Here is a 15,626-nt window from a genome sequence, read left to right on the forward strand (position 1 = left end):
TTACCTAAAATTTATCTAGTTTCTACCTGAGCATTATTTGTTTTACTGTGACTTGACTGTTAGTGTTGCTATCCACCTGTTGCAATACATTCAATAATTTGGTTTTATAAAACAATTTGGTCAGAATTTTAGATAAGTTGCAATAGTTGAAGAACAACACTAACACTCAAGTCACAGTAATTACAGTAATTAAAGTATCTAGTTGTTCATCTTTCAGTTAAACTTTCAAATATAAGATAGAAAAAGATATCAAAATGGGAATCAAGGTTTTAATCTATTAAACTATGGTAATGTACCAAAGAGTTAAAATATGCTCAATTTTTTTTCCAGTAACAGATGGCTAAGTTTTCATATAAGGTTTTTTTTCAAAAAAATTATCAATACTTTTCTTATATCCTGGAAAACTGCTTTGGTCAATGAATTTAATTATTTGTATAAACAAAACTGTTTTCCGTGTAAAGTTCGTTGCTTAGTGCATTTAGTGCAACAGTAATCATGAACAACCAGATTCTGATTATTTTCAAATAGTTATTCAAATATCTCCTGATAAAATAGAAATTAAATTAATCAACCTAAAAACAGAAATGTTAAATGCCAAAACATATTTGGTGAAATATTTCTTTTTATCTCATATTTACGTGTACGATTTTAAGTGTAAATTTATAGCTGTTGTAAATTGAGTGTATAGGTATTTGTTCTTTATCATTTATGTCCAGATTGAACTCTCTTAAAATTTAATCAATTAAGTATTGTGTATCATAATTTATTTTTTAAAGATTGATTATTCTATTCTTGAAAATTTATGATTCAAGACACAAACAGTGTAGTATATATAGTGATATATTATTATAAATGCATAATGATTATTTTGATACATTGTGTTTTGAGCAAAGATTATCAAAAATGAACAAGGTTTATTATGAACAAATATAGAAAATTGATATTGTGTCTGAATGTGCCTAATTAATTGGTAATTTTAAAGGGTAGTAGCTTTACATTTAGATATGTAAAATAAAATGTGTAATTATTGTTAATATTATGTAGTATATATGTAAGTATTGTTAGATATAGAATAAAGCAACCGGTTAAAACAATTCCTTCCAATCAGTATGGAATTCTCTATGTACTTGTGATGCTGTAGTGATTAGACAGATTTGACAGCAAATGGCCAAAATGAGTGTGAATTTAGGGTAGAACAAAGACAGAAAATTACATTTTTTTATGCTTTTTGAACATTTGTATGTGAATAGTAAATAGTAGGTTATTTAATATATCTGTGATCAAATATCATTTGAACAAATGTGTGATTTACTTCAAGTTTTGCGTTCATTTTTACATCTGTTGCCAAAAGTTATGATGTTGTATTTATAAATTTTACTATTTTTATCTTGTGTGTGACTGTTATGTAGTTTGCCTGAATGTGATTTTCCAATGTATAATTACATATCTTTACGTTTTAATTTACAAATATATGATGAACAACTATTATATTAGAATTCTTCCAAACCATATCACTTTATTAATTGATTTTGAAGATTATTAATAATAATTTACAAACTGTTTTATTGGTAGGTAGCCACTGTACTACATTGGTATACAAAGTGACAAAAATTAGTAGGATTTGATCTATTGTGTAGCTATAGTTTGATAAATAAGTTAACAATTAAAGAAACTGATGTGTTGGTAAAATAATTCTCTTAAAAACAGGGTCGATAAGAAAGCCATATTTATTAATTGACAAAACCTCTGATAGACAAATGATATTTATTCTCAGGAGGAATTCTTTTTGTGGACTGGGCGCCTCACCTTGAATATTGAAATTCTTTTTAGATCTTGAATGTCTCTAATTTGAAGAATGCATAAAGATTAAGATTTTTTGTTTTAGATGTCTTTCATTGCTGTGTGTGCTTAAAAATCAGATAGAAATATTGTAAGAATGAACAAAGATTTTCTTAAACCACTTATATTAAAGTATTAAATAATATATACTAATTGGAATAGCTTTTAACCGACTATGGTAGCATTGAAAAAACTCTCTAAGTTTGAAGAGCACAAAATTTTTCATCCCAAATAGTTCTTTCAAAGAAGTGAAATATGATGGTTAAAATTTTATGCAGCATGATAGATTTATTAGGAAAGACTTACAATGTGTGAAGTGAACAAATAGGAGAATAAATTAAGTAAATTCAATTTTATCTAGTATCAACATACAAATATGACATAATAACTGAATTTTTAAAAGCATTTTCTATGAAGGCAAACAAAAGACTTGTAAGGAGTTTTAACTTTTCCCCATCTGGTGCAAAAAATCAAATGTTACATAATCATTCCAATGTTAGAAAGAGCTATCAAGGCAAATGTAAATATAGTTCCCCTTAAAACAAAACCAAGTTGTATCATTAAGACCGAAATAATTATATTGAATATTGTTTACTAAGATATTTTAAACATACAGAATAAATGTATTACATATTGTTTCAGTTTAGGAGTGTGAGCGACATCTTCATTTGAGAGTAGTATTTACTCATTACCCACCAATATATTTCATTGCATTATTTTTTCGACATCTAATATGCTAAATGACACCTCATGAAATTGCTTCTGACATAAGTAAAATAAAATTTCTAATCTAACTTTGTCCTAAGAATCATGGTGTAACAATCACATACTTGTGTTTTTTGGTTTTTTGGTTGCTGTTTCATTTATATATTCTCAATGTCTTCTTAAAATAAAGCAACAAAAACTAAATTAAATTGTATACATTTGTAGCTTTGCTACAGGGAAAAGACACAATTATATCTTACTTATTTACCCTTTTCAGTTATTCTGATATTAACATGAATTGTATAAATCTTGCCAATTTAGCCATGTTAATGAGTCTAACAAAAACTAGATAAAATTTGGTAAACAGTTGTTTTATGATAAGTTAACAAAAACTAGATAAATGTTGCTTTACAAGCTTTATCCAAATCTTTATACTGCAACAGTCCGTGTACCATTATGGAAATGTGCTAACTATGATCATGTAAAAATCTAAAACATACTAATTTATTTATTGTAGTGTCGTCATATAGGGTATACAGGTTATCTACATGGTATCCAAGCTACACTACAGCTCAGGTGGATTTTGCTTTTGGGAGTGGGCACCGGGTGGGCAAAGTTTTTACCTTGTCCACTCTGCCCACCTGTAGGAGTGGGCATGCAATTTCTTTTGTTTAATCAAAAGGCTTGCAAGTACAATCAATTAAAAAAAGCAGATAAGCATTTGCAATCAATATTTTTACAAAAAAAGAGATTATAGGTAGAGTGGGAACAGGTGGGCAGGTGGAAAAAGCAAAATCCACACAGGCTGTTGTGGCTATATGTCATATTTTACAGGAAATTTCATGAACCAATGGCATGTATATTAATTGTTAAGATTGTGCTCAATTTTGTTTTACCAAATTAAAATGCACATTAAGAGCATAAAGACACATCTAGTGTCGTAGTATGTATTGTGCAGGAGCATTCTCCACTTAAGTTAAACTTGGTGATTTTAGACTTTTAATTGAATGATCAGTGAAAATATACTTTCTGTTGGTAGTGTATGTAACATATCAGTGCAGGCAATGACTATTTTTTTGTTTGTTAATTGTTATTTGCTTATTTATGTAGCATATTCTTCATATATATATATAATTATTATTTTATAAATATTTACTTCTTTTCTGTGTTATTTAATTAAGTCTTTAATTGTTTTAGATTTTTAGGGTATTGTCATATTTACACTGTATTTTTTTTTTTGGTTATCAAAATTGTGGTTCCAAATATATTGCATATTTTTCAATAGGACTATGAAAATATCATAATGATTCTTCATTCAACTTTAATTCAAGAAGCCAGATTATTTTTTAACATGTGAAAACATTTTTCTACTTTATTCTTTATTTTGACTAATAATGGCTTACCGGTACATATTTTTATTTAAAGGGGCACTAGCTACGAGATATATAAAAAAATCAAAAATATGATTATTTTTTGTTCAATAATGAAAGTGAAATAGGGAAATAATAATTTGCTTTTATCAGCTAAAATGGTTCAATTTTGTTAAATTAAGCTAATAAACTTTGATAATGAATTATTTACGTGCAAGTGAATAATTTGACCTCATTAAATCTGTATTCATGTGAACTCCAATTTAACCCTGTAGAAAGAGATAGAATAACGCATGCATTGTCTGTGTGCGGTTATTTAAAGGAAAAGAATTTGACAGCTAGTGCCCCTTTAATTAAATGATAAGTTCTGACTTGATGAATGTCAATCTCATTATGATAAATAATGTATGCAGAGATGGTTTTATGAAATGTCTAAAAGGTGTTTTTATCGTATGTCTTAACAGAAGTCAGATGAGGTGTAAAAAAAGGTACCTCATTTTGAGAATGTCTTCCCTTGATAATATATCTTTATCTTCAATGAAATAATCGATTTTTTAATGCCTGACATAACAAAATACTTATAAGAGAAATTGCACATATTGTTTCAAAATGTTCTTAATTTTCTTTGATTAATTTTCATTAAAATTTAGAATTGATAAAAAATCATTTTTGATGATGCTTTTTAATTTGCTTGTATTCTTTTCTTTTTTTGTGGTGGAGGATATTATATATCTTGTACTTGCAATATACTCAAATATGAAGATGTTAAAAAATATGTTTCAAGCTTTAAAGAGGGGCGTAAAGGGGGGTATCTGCACGGAAGACCGCGAAATAAAATTGCCTTTTCTTGATGAACGAACAATTAAAAATGTCTTGCATGTTGATCTTTTTACCGATTTCACGAAACACGGTGAATAACAAACCTTTTTAACGGCTGCACGTGAAATAAAAATGGCAAAACACGTTGCACGAAAATAACCCTTTACCACCCTCTTTAAATTTGATCTCCGATACTAAAATATTTTGAAATATGTTTGAAAATATGATTTGATGAAATAGATACTCAAAACTGCCTTTCGGAAGTATATTGGCCGTCCTTACCGTTTTAAACAGAATTAAAGAACAAATGAAGCATTAAAATAAAGTTTATTTTGTAAAACATTTTTAGTGCAGTATAAGAATAGATAGTAGGAAAGCAAGAAAGCAAACCTTCAATTATTTTTTTTTAAAGTTGTTCGTTTATTATAGATGCAAGAGTATCTGGAGGGATAAGTCCTTGATTTTATTATTAATTTGATTTATTATTTTAAGTTTTCATTTGTCTTAAATATACCATGCTTTAATTTAAAAGTAAAAGATCTTTTGAAATAAATGGTATGAAATTAATGTGAAAGTGTACCAAATACCTTGACAAAACTTAACAAAATATTGACTTTGTTGTCTGATTGGCACTCGTACCACATCTTCTTATTTCTATTTGACCCTTTGACGAAATATAAAAAATTTAAAAAAAATCTTAACTTCACACTTTATTGGAAAATTTCATTGGATATATAGCATTTTATGATGAATAATCTTTTCAAAGAATTAATTGTACAAAAAAAAAATTAAGATAAAAAGGGTGAACTAATCTCTGATTAATTTAAAAATTGTATTAAGTTTATGTAAACAACGAAATGTTTCCATTTGATCAATGTCTACCGGTATGTCTAGTGTAGGGTAGCAAAGAAAAGTAAATGATTGCCATATTGTAATTTAATTATGATTTTTTTTATTTTAAGAATTTTAACAAGTATTATCATATAAATTGGTACATGTACTTAATTTATTATCAAAATAAGAATTAAAAATTATTATGATTGTATACAAATCATGTTTAAATGATTGCACTGTGCTCAATGATAACATGAAAATAAATGACTTTTTAATGTTATTTTTTTCTTCATTTTTTTTCCAGGAATAGTTTTTGTCGAGCCTGTGACTTTTGTTGCAGAAAGCTCAACATAGGGATAGTGATCCTGTTGCAGCAACGTAGGCACTTCTTAATCTTTATATTTGAGAAGCTAGAAGACCTGGATGCTTCATGTTTTGTATATAGATGCCTTATATTACGAAGTTTCTCTCTGTCCCTAACCTCATTTTCATGGTTCAGTGACTACTTGAAAGAAAAAAAATTGTAATGTTTATTTCTTTCTTATTATTATCTTTAGTATGTACGTACCTTGCAAGGTCCTTGTGCCTGTCAGACAGTTTTCATTTGATCTTGACTTCATTTCATGGATCAATTAACAAGGTTAAGTTTTTGTGGTCAAGTCCATATATCAGATACTATAAGCAATAGGTCTACTATATTTGGTATATGGAAGGATTATAAGGTGTACATGTTCAACTGGTAGGTGTTATTTGACCTTGACATATGTGCATGGGTTAGTAGGTCAAGTTAAGTTTTTTTAGTTTTGGTCTTTTTATGCCCCACCTACGATAGTAGAGGGGCATTATGTTTTCTGGTCTGTGCCTCTGTTCGTCCATCCGTCTGTTCGTTCGTCCGTCCAGTTAAAGTTTTTAGTTAAGGTAGTTTTTGAAGAAGTTGAAGTCCAATCAACTTGAAACTTAGTACACATGTTCCCCTTGTTATGATCTTTCTAATTTTAATGCCAAATTATAGTTTTGACCCCAATTTCATGGTCCACTGAACATAGAAAATGATAGTGTGAAGTTCAGGTTAAAGTTTTTGGTCAAGGTAGTTTTTGATGAAGTTAATGTTACATCAACTTGAAACTTAGTACACATGTTCCCTATGATATGATCTTTCTAATTTTATTTCCAAATTAAAGTTTTGACCCCAATTCACAGTCCACTGAACATAGAAAATGATAGTGCAAGTGGGGCATTTATGTACTATGGACACATTCTTGTTTTCAAATACTATATTTGATGTATTGAAATATTTTATGATGTACATGTCCGTCTCGAGGTTTTATTTGACCATGGCCTCATTTTCACAGTTCATTTCTCAATGTTAAGTTTTTGTGTTTGGTTTGTTTTTCTAACTACATGTATAAGCAATAGATCAACTATATTTGTTGTAGGGAAGGATTGTAATGTGTATATGTCTGTCTGGCAAGTATCATCTGACCTTGACCTCATTTTCATGGTTCATTGGTCAATGTAAAGTTTTCATGGTTGATTTTGTTACTTAGATACTATAAGCAATAAGTTAACTATATTTAATACATAGATTGGTTGTAAGGTGTACATGTTTGTCTGGCATGGTTCATCTGACCTTGACCTCATGTTCATAGTTATTGGTCAATGTTTAGTTTTCTTGGTTAAGGCTGTTTCTTAGCAACTATAATCAATAGGTCAAATATGTTTGGTTATTGAATGATGGTAATGTGCATGTGATTATCTTTTAGTTTATCTGACCTTGACCTCATTTTCTTGAATCATGTAACATCGATGTGTTACTTATAGTTAAGTGTTATGTTTAGGACTATCAACATTAAATCAATGGTTAGTAAAGAAGGAGACATTTCAGAGTGTGCCCTCTTGTTTAACAAAATATTGACTGCAGATTATGATAAAATGCTTTGTATTTTATAATCATTTCTAAAGAAGAAAACATATCAGTTTACTTTTTGGAATTTAAAGTTTACACTTGACATGTATATTTACCAACACCAGAGGGTGTGTCATAATGTTAGTAGCACTTCCTAGGTCAAAGATCTAAGTCAAAAACTTTGGTTTCAGTTGACAACCTGATGTCCTATGGTAAAGATACAAATTTTGAGATACAATATGCTGCAAATAAACTTAATCTGGTGTATGGAAAGTTTGTAAGGTAAACATGTCTGTATGATAAGGTTCATCTACCTTATTTTCATAGTTCATTTAAATGGAAGAAAAAAAAACATAAAAAAAGCAACTGAACATGTTTTGTAATTTTATTTTCTATTATTTCCATTAAACAACTATTACAAAACCTAATGAACAGATAACAAACACATATAAAATATACATTTCAGAAAGTACTTATCAGAATGTTGTGTAAATGTATAGTGTACCTGTTATAATAAATATTCTATAAAGCAGGAGATATAGCCCCTCTTGACCCTCAAACGGAAAATAAAAAAGTATGATAAATCTACCAAATAACATCCGTAGTTGTTCATAAAATATTAGACTGTCAGAAACTAATATTAATATTTTTTTGTTTTTGTTAAAACTCTTTACATTTGCGCTTCAGGCTTGATATTTTTAATGCAAAAATGTGAAATGTTGCTTTATTTTTAGAGTTTTCAGTAATATTCTAAAAAATATTAGCATGGGCCCCCAATATTCAAATTAGACTGATCAACTCTGAACAATATTACAAAAAAAACATTATTTACCACCAGAAAATATTAAAATTATAACTTCAAAACATAATAAATTCTCCTGCATGATGTCTCTACATAATATTTTTTTTTATTTGCAGTAAAAAAGAATACATGTATTGGTAAAAATCAGTAGGTTTTTATAAAATAATTTCATACATAATCATAAATGTGATTTTCTCCAAACTTTTTTTGAAATCTTTTGTGATATAAATTTTAATTTTATATTGTTAACAGCTCATATTTGATGGAATAGTATGGTTTATCATTGTAATTATATGACTAAGAACTTGTTATTAAAGGTACTTTTACAAATAAACAGCTAATAGCATGTTATCAAATGTACCATTAATAATAAACAGCTGTGCCAAGAGCGCATGATACATCCTTATTGTGCATGTGCATATTGAAATTGTTGCATAAATAAAATTGGATCTATAAATTATAAGTCATTATTTTAATCAAAAGCAAATTAATGGCTCTATAGAAATACTTAGTCATGTAAATATTAAGTCAAATATGAATGTTAAAAATCCCATAACTCTCAAATGACCAACAGGAAAAATTTGGAAATAATAAAAAATATTAACCGATCCAAACAACAGTGATAAATTTGTAGTACATGTAATTTGATAAAATCATGTTTATATAGCAAGTATTGAATGATATTTAAGTTTGTTCCAAACAAGAAAGTTCTGTACTTTATCAAAAAAATCTTCTGATATATCTTATCTTCCGTATTGCAATTGAATTTACAGAATGATATGTACTAGGAAATATCCTATAAAAATAAATCATCCCCTTCCTTAATTACTGCACTCAAACATCCTACTCTTCATCACACCTCTGTCTTAACAAGAGTGCACACGCTGAAATGTCTCGCCTTCTATACTAATCATTTGCTATATATGTCTCTGATATTATGTTGATAGTCCTAAGTATAAAGCTTTATTACAACTGTCTCATAAACTTAACATTAACCAAGATAACTAAACAAAGACCAATGAACCATGAAAATGAGGTCAAGGTCAGGTGAACCATGCCAGGCAGACATGTACAGCTAACAATGCTTCTATACAACATATATAGTCGACCGTTTACTTATAGTTTAAGAAAAATAGACCAAAACACAAAAAATTAACACTGTGCAATGAACCGTGAAAATGAGGTCATGGTCAAAAGAAACCTGCGCTACTGACATAAAGATCATAAAATATTTCCATACACCAAATATAGTTGACCTATGGCATATAGTATTAGATAAATAGACCAAAACTCAAAAACTTAACTTTGACCACTGAACCATGAAAATGAGGTCAAGGTCACATGACATCTGCCCGCTAGACATGTACACCTTACAATCATTCCATACAACAAATATAGTAGACCTATTGCATATAGTATGAAAAAAACAGACCAAAACACAAAAATTTAACTATAACCACTGAACCATGAAAATGAGGTCAAGGTCACATGACATCTGCCTGCTAGACATGTACACCTTACAATCATTCCATACAATAAAGACAGTAGACCTATTGCATATAGTATGAAAAAAACAGACCAAAACACAAAAATTTAACTATAACCACTGAACCATGAAAATGAGGTCAAGGTCAGATGACACCTGCCAGTTGGGACATGTACACCTTACAGTCCTTCCATACACCGAATATACAAGCCCTATTGCTTATCTGAGATACCGACTTGACCACCAAAACTTAACCTTGTTCACTGATCCATGAAATGAGGTTAAGGTCAAGTGAAAACTGTCTGACAGACATGAGGACCTTGCAAGGTACGCACATATCAAATATAGTTATCCTATTACTTATAATAAGAGAGAATTCAACATTACAAAAAATCTGAACTTTTTTTTCAAGTGGTCACTGAACCATGAAAATGAGGTCAAGGACATTGGACATGTGACTGAAGGAAACTTCGTAACATGAGGCATCTATATACAAAGTATGAAGCATCCAGGTCTTCCACCTTCTAAAATATAAAGCTTTTAAAAAGTTAGCTTACACCGCCGCCGCCGCCAGATCACTTTCCCTATGTCGAGCTTTCTGCAACAAAAGTTGCAGGCTCGACAAAAATGAGTTTTATTCCTCATTTTCTTATTTATAGACAGTTTAGTTATGAAAATTTGAAAGTCTACTTTGACAAGTAACGCAGCACTGATTTTTTTCTCCTAAAAATTACAAAACAAAATGTATCTTTTTCATACAGTGGCAATTTGGTATTGGTTAATAATGAACAAGCATAAGTTTTAAAAATGTGACATGAAAACAGCAGAAAATTAGTAAAACTATAATCAGAGCTGACAAGTTTTCAACAACCCCTCATTTTAATTTGTTTTGCTCAGTGAAATCCAACATATTCTAATCCATTAAATAAGATATTTAAAGTATCAGCTTAACAAAAGTAATAATGTGACTTCTGTCACAGCTCACTATAAACTGATAGAGTTCTCTGGAAAATATGGCAAGGGTAGGACACAAGGCTTATTTACCGACTTGAAAGGACAGTACATTATTAACTGAGTCAAAGAACACACTTCTACACACTATTCCTCTTTTAAATAAATCATTCTTATACACATCACATGCCTCTAGTACATTATGGAATTAGTTCCTAACTATCTTGAAAAAAAATCTAGTCTTCTGGTTTTATAGGAGAGTATGAGCATCCTAAACCTTTTTGTAGTCATTACACCATATTTGCTATGAAAGTAAAAAAGTAACCATCTTATTTGTCACATGTTACACATTTATATATCAATCTGGTTTGTCTATCTTTGTCTGTTATAATCTATCATGTATGTGACCCTGTATGTTTGGATAGCTCGGTCATAAGATGAACTCATCAACATCTTGGGAGATTTTACAGTTTATTTATTTCTATCAATCATCTTCTACATCATATATATCAACATCATCATCATAATCTGAAAAAAGATATAAAAGGTTACTTGCTAAACAATGGTAACATGTAAGTTCAATATATAATATAGGTTTATCATTTTTGATTAAATTCTGATTACAAAAACTTTTACAATTTGAAACTATATGAGTTGAATGGACACAAATGCCCAAGTCGTCAACAATATCACAAAAAGTCTGTCAACTTGAAGGCAATGTCACCTTGATATTAAGAAATCTACCTAAAAATCAGCTCCAGATCTAGCAGCATGATAAATTAGTGGAAAAAACCCGTTATATTTCAGAATGACAAACACTATAATTGCAAATAGAAATTTTATCCCCTACTAAATTGCTTGAAGACTGAAATTATCTTTACAAGTGCTTGCCAGTCACATATCAAACATAATGCCATTGAGGCCTCTAAACATAAATAATATTATAGAACTTCTAGTTTCAGGTTTTCCAACATGATAGCAGATTAGTAAGGATTGTGTGTAAATTCACACCTTGATGGCCACTGCATGTTATCCATCTGATGTGGATCATTTCTATGTAATGGAATAATGCCTAAGCAGTTCCTATACTAACCTATATCTGTTGGATGCCCTAGTAATTGTGCTGCACTGAGACAGACTTCATCTTCATCTACTATATCATCCTCATCTTCATCTGTAATAAAATAAACAATTTTATATTAACTTAACTTTACTCCTTAAATATTTATAAATTAAGTTAGAAATGAACATTTTTTTCCATTTGTTATGGGGCATAACTTTATCAGGTTAGAATGACACCACCAAAATTCTAAGTTAATCTGTATTTAGTGGTAATTAGCATTGTGTTTAAGTTTCATAGCATTTTGTTGAGGAAATCTAAGGAATTAAAACCAACTTTGGTATGTACGGACCTGTACAGACGGACAAGGGTAAAACTTAATGCCTTCAACACTACGTTGGGGGCATCAAAATGAATTGATGAAACATGTATCAATTAAAGTGAAGCTTAATAGGACATACATGTCTTTCCTGTTATAATTTCATGATAATAGGTTGTAACGCCAATGTTAAATGACAGACAATACTTTATTGTTAAAGGACAATAATCCCATAACTCTAGGAAAAAAATTGCCAATACTGATATTTAATTTAACTAGAATATATTTAATAACATGGTTTGACACTAACGCTAGCCCATTAGCCTGAGGCTAGTAAAAATTAGGGAGGGCTAGTAAAGTTTCATCACAGTAGTCCGATGGGGCTAGTAAAAAATTTGTTTAAATCTAGGAATTGCACAAAATTTTAATTGTCAACAAATCCCGGTTTCAATCAAAACCCATTTGTTTCAACATGGACAATTCTGTATACCCCCATCTTCCATGAACATACACATACCAATCTAACTTTACAAGAAGGGGATTGTATTTTAAAAAAGATCATTTTAGAGTTGATTTAGGCTTTTGGGTATAACTTTCCTGTAAGGACTATATGACCCTGCTTATTTTATATACCTTCTTTGTCATCAGGTCCATAATCTACAGGTCCACTTTCTACTATTACTTCCAGGTCTTTTGATGTTTCATTTTCTGAGGTCTCATCTAATTTTAACTTCTTTGAGGACAAATTCTGTAACAGAATGATATGGCGCTTTTGATATTTTAATTTGTTAAGTAAAACATGTATGACAAAGAGAAGATGTAGGATAGATTTTAATGAGACAGTAAAATCTGTGTCTAATAAATAAAACTGTTAACACAGAACTCCACATGGAAACATATTCAATATCAAATAAGATATAAACTGTCATTTTATGCAAGTCCATTCAAGTCTCACTAACCAAAAATCAAATAATGATGTAATTATTTCAAATTCAGTTAAAAGATTTATAAAACATTTAACTGCTCATTGTTTTATAAACAAACAAATATTCTGTCCCTTTGCAAAACAAATACCAATCATCAATAAGGTTTGTTAATTTGGACAGACTATTTCAAGTTAATAAATCTATTATACTATTTTATCATTATTCAATTCAAAAAAGTTAATTGAGTGTGTAAATAACTAGATGTCAGTTTTTTTTAATACTACAGTAAGTAAGTAAGTAAGTATATCATTTATTATAGTGACATGTGTAGTATATATAATATTACATAATAAGAATACAGTAATTAAATAAATTTACACCCGGCCCGTTGGACCTATAAGTCACTTTAAACCTAATGTTCAAATTTGTAATACGCAATGTGATTGTTACTTATAAAGAAGTTCCTTTCTTTTACAGAAAAATAAATTTAAATATTTAGCAGTTTACTACAAGTGCCAACCTTACCTGTGAACTTTTCCCACTGTTATCTGGTCTTAATCTACTAGTTGGTTTACTGAATCTACAAATATATATGGACATTTAAATCTAAACTGATTTAAAATTATTTGGATTACTCTAATATTTAATTTTTATTGGGGTTTTGATGCATGTTCTGTTAAAATACTCAATGAAGTGACCAATTGAAAATAACAAGTCACAATAAATTTTGTATGTACATGTATATATTTTTTGAAGTACAATGTATTTGATAATTACCATATTTGCAATAAAAGTTCTTGTGAATTTTTATAATATCTTTAAAGAACTGAAAAATTAATGGCATTATCGTTTTTGTTCTTGATTTTTTTCCATGTGTAACTTTTATAACATGTATAGTTTGGAAACTGTTCACAAGAAATCTCAAACATTGGTGAAATTATGAAGTAATTTTTTCATGTCATGCTATTTGCTTATTTAACATGGGAAAGCATGATATTCGTAAGTATCTTTGCATCAAGCAGCCTAATTCTGATAGAAACGTTCAGTACTTTTGTACTTCAGAAGTGCATGCAAAAAAACACTTTATTAAAGGCATCCAATATGATTTTATGATGTTAATTTTGATTAACTTGAAAAAAAAGTTGCTTCTCTGGGAAAAGGTATTGCATTTATTTTTACTCAGCTGTAAATGCAGTTATTTATAAATAGGATAAAAATAGTCAATGCAAAAGAACCTACACAATAAATTAAGTGCACTTTAATATATTTGTATTGTTTAAAGTATAGTGTTGTTAACATACTTCAGACGACTTTCATATTCATGTGTTTTCCAGTACAGTTCTTCAGTCACAATGATCATTTTATAACACCACAGTTAGTTCAGATTTTTTCAATGATATTATTTATACAGATTGACCCTTAGTCAAAAGTTGTTACTCACTCATAAATAACAACTTGAAATTGATATGTTGTTATTATGATTTTAAATATATAATCTACATAGCATACAATGACAAAATGACAGTGATACCTATTGATAACAGGTTCACCATTTGATATAACTGCAGCAGAAGAGGTAGTTTCTTTTGAAGGTGATCTGTTGACGCCTGTAAATTTCAGATCATTGAGTACTTCATAATTGATTTTATTAGAGATTTTCTTCTCATGTAACAGTCTGACTATGGCTTCCTCTGCAGTAGCAGCTGGTCCCATTGATGGTGGCTTTTTCTTTCTCTTCCTATGCTATAAGATATAGAAATTCTTTTTATCTAACCATATAATATGTTTATGGTTGGGTTGTTGTCTCTTTGACACATTCCCCATTTCCATTCTCAATTTTTTTTCATAAACAAGTTTATATACCTTTACAGTTATATGATATCAAAATGTACGGGGTAAGAATAATAATAAATGTATCATATATTTGACACCAAAAAAAAACTGCCATAAAAGATTATTTTTACAGAGTAAATTTCAAAGAATATGACCTATATATATGAATATGGATCTAGCTCATTTTTCAAGATATTAAAAAAAATTAAAAAATTGGTCCTTTAATATTTGGTTTTATGCGTCTGTTTGAAAAAATATTCAATAACTTTTTTTTTAATCATTGAAAAACTTGACAGTACATTTTATTAAATATACCTTTTTCTTATCAGGATTTTTTTCTTCTTCCTCTTTTTCTTTTGCTAATCTTAATTCCTTTTCTGAAATAAAAAAAGAAATAAGATTTAATTTGATGTTCCATACAAATATATCAAGGGATATTGGAATAAAATTGAGAAAGGAAATGGTGAATATGTCAAAGCGACAACCACCCGACCATAGAGCAAACAACAGCCGAAGGCAACCAATGGGTCTTCAATGTAGCGAGAATTCCCGCACCCGTAGGTGTCCTTCAGCTGGCCCCTAAAATATGCATAATAGTACAGTGATAATGGACGTCATACTAAACTCCGAATTATACACAAGAAACTAAAATTTAAAATCATACAAGACTAACAAAGGCCAGAGGCTCCTGACTTGGGACAGGCGCAAAATTGCGGCGGGGTTAAACATGTTTATGAGATCTCAACCCTCCCCCTATACCTCTAGCCAATGTAGAA

The 15,626-nt window shown here is 29.4% G+C and overlaps 1 protein-coding gene across 2 annotated transcripts in view; it reads right to left on the minus strand.

Annotated features, from left to right (window-relative positions):
* Nucleotides 1-10,971: 10,971 nt before the first annotated feature.
* Nucleotides 10,972-15,626, minus strand: part of LOC143067885 (transcription factor IIIB 90 kDa subunit-like) — a 34,416-nt gene continuing 29,761 nt past the window's right edge. For both annotated transcript variants that reach the window (XM_076241488.1, XM_076241489.1), the window contains exons 14-19: nt 15,166-15,227; nt 14,549-14,760; nt 13,543-13,597; nt 12,725-12,839; nt 11,806-11,886; nt 10,972-11,240 (exon numbers count right to left, since the gene is read on the minus strand). In XM_076241488.1, coding sequence (XP_076097603.1) covers nt 11,197-11,240; nt 11,806-11,886; nt 12,725-12,839; nt 13,543-13,597; nt 14,549-14,760; nt 15,166-15,227 — 569 coding nt within the window. In that variant the 3' untranslated portion in view covers nt 10,972-11,196. The remainder of the gene's footprint in view (nt 11,241-11,805; nt 11,887-12,724; nt 12,840-13,542; nt 13,598-14,548; nt 14,761-15,165; nt 15,228-15,626) is intronic.

The sequence above is a fragment of the Mytilus galloprovincialis genome, chromosome 3 (assembly GCF_965363235.1).
Source record: "Mytilus galloprovincialis chromosome 3, xbMytGall1.hap1.1, whole genome shotgun sequence".
In the NCBI taxonomy this organism is placed as follows: Eukaryota; Metazoa; Mollusca; class Bivalvia; order Mytilida; family Mytilidae; genus Mytilus; species Mytilus galloprovincialis.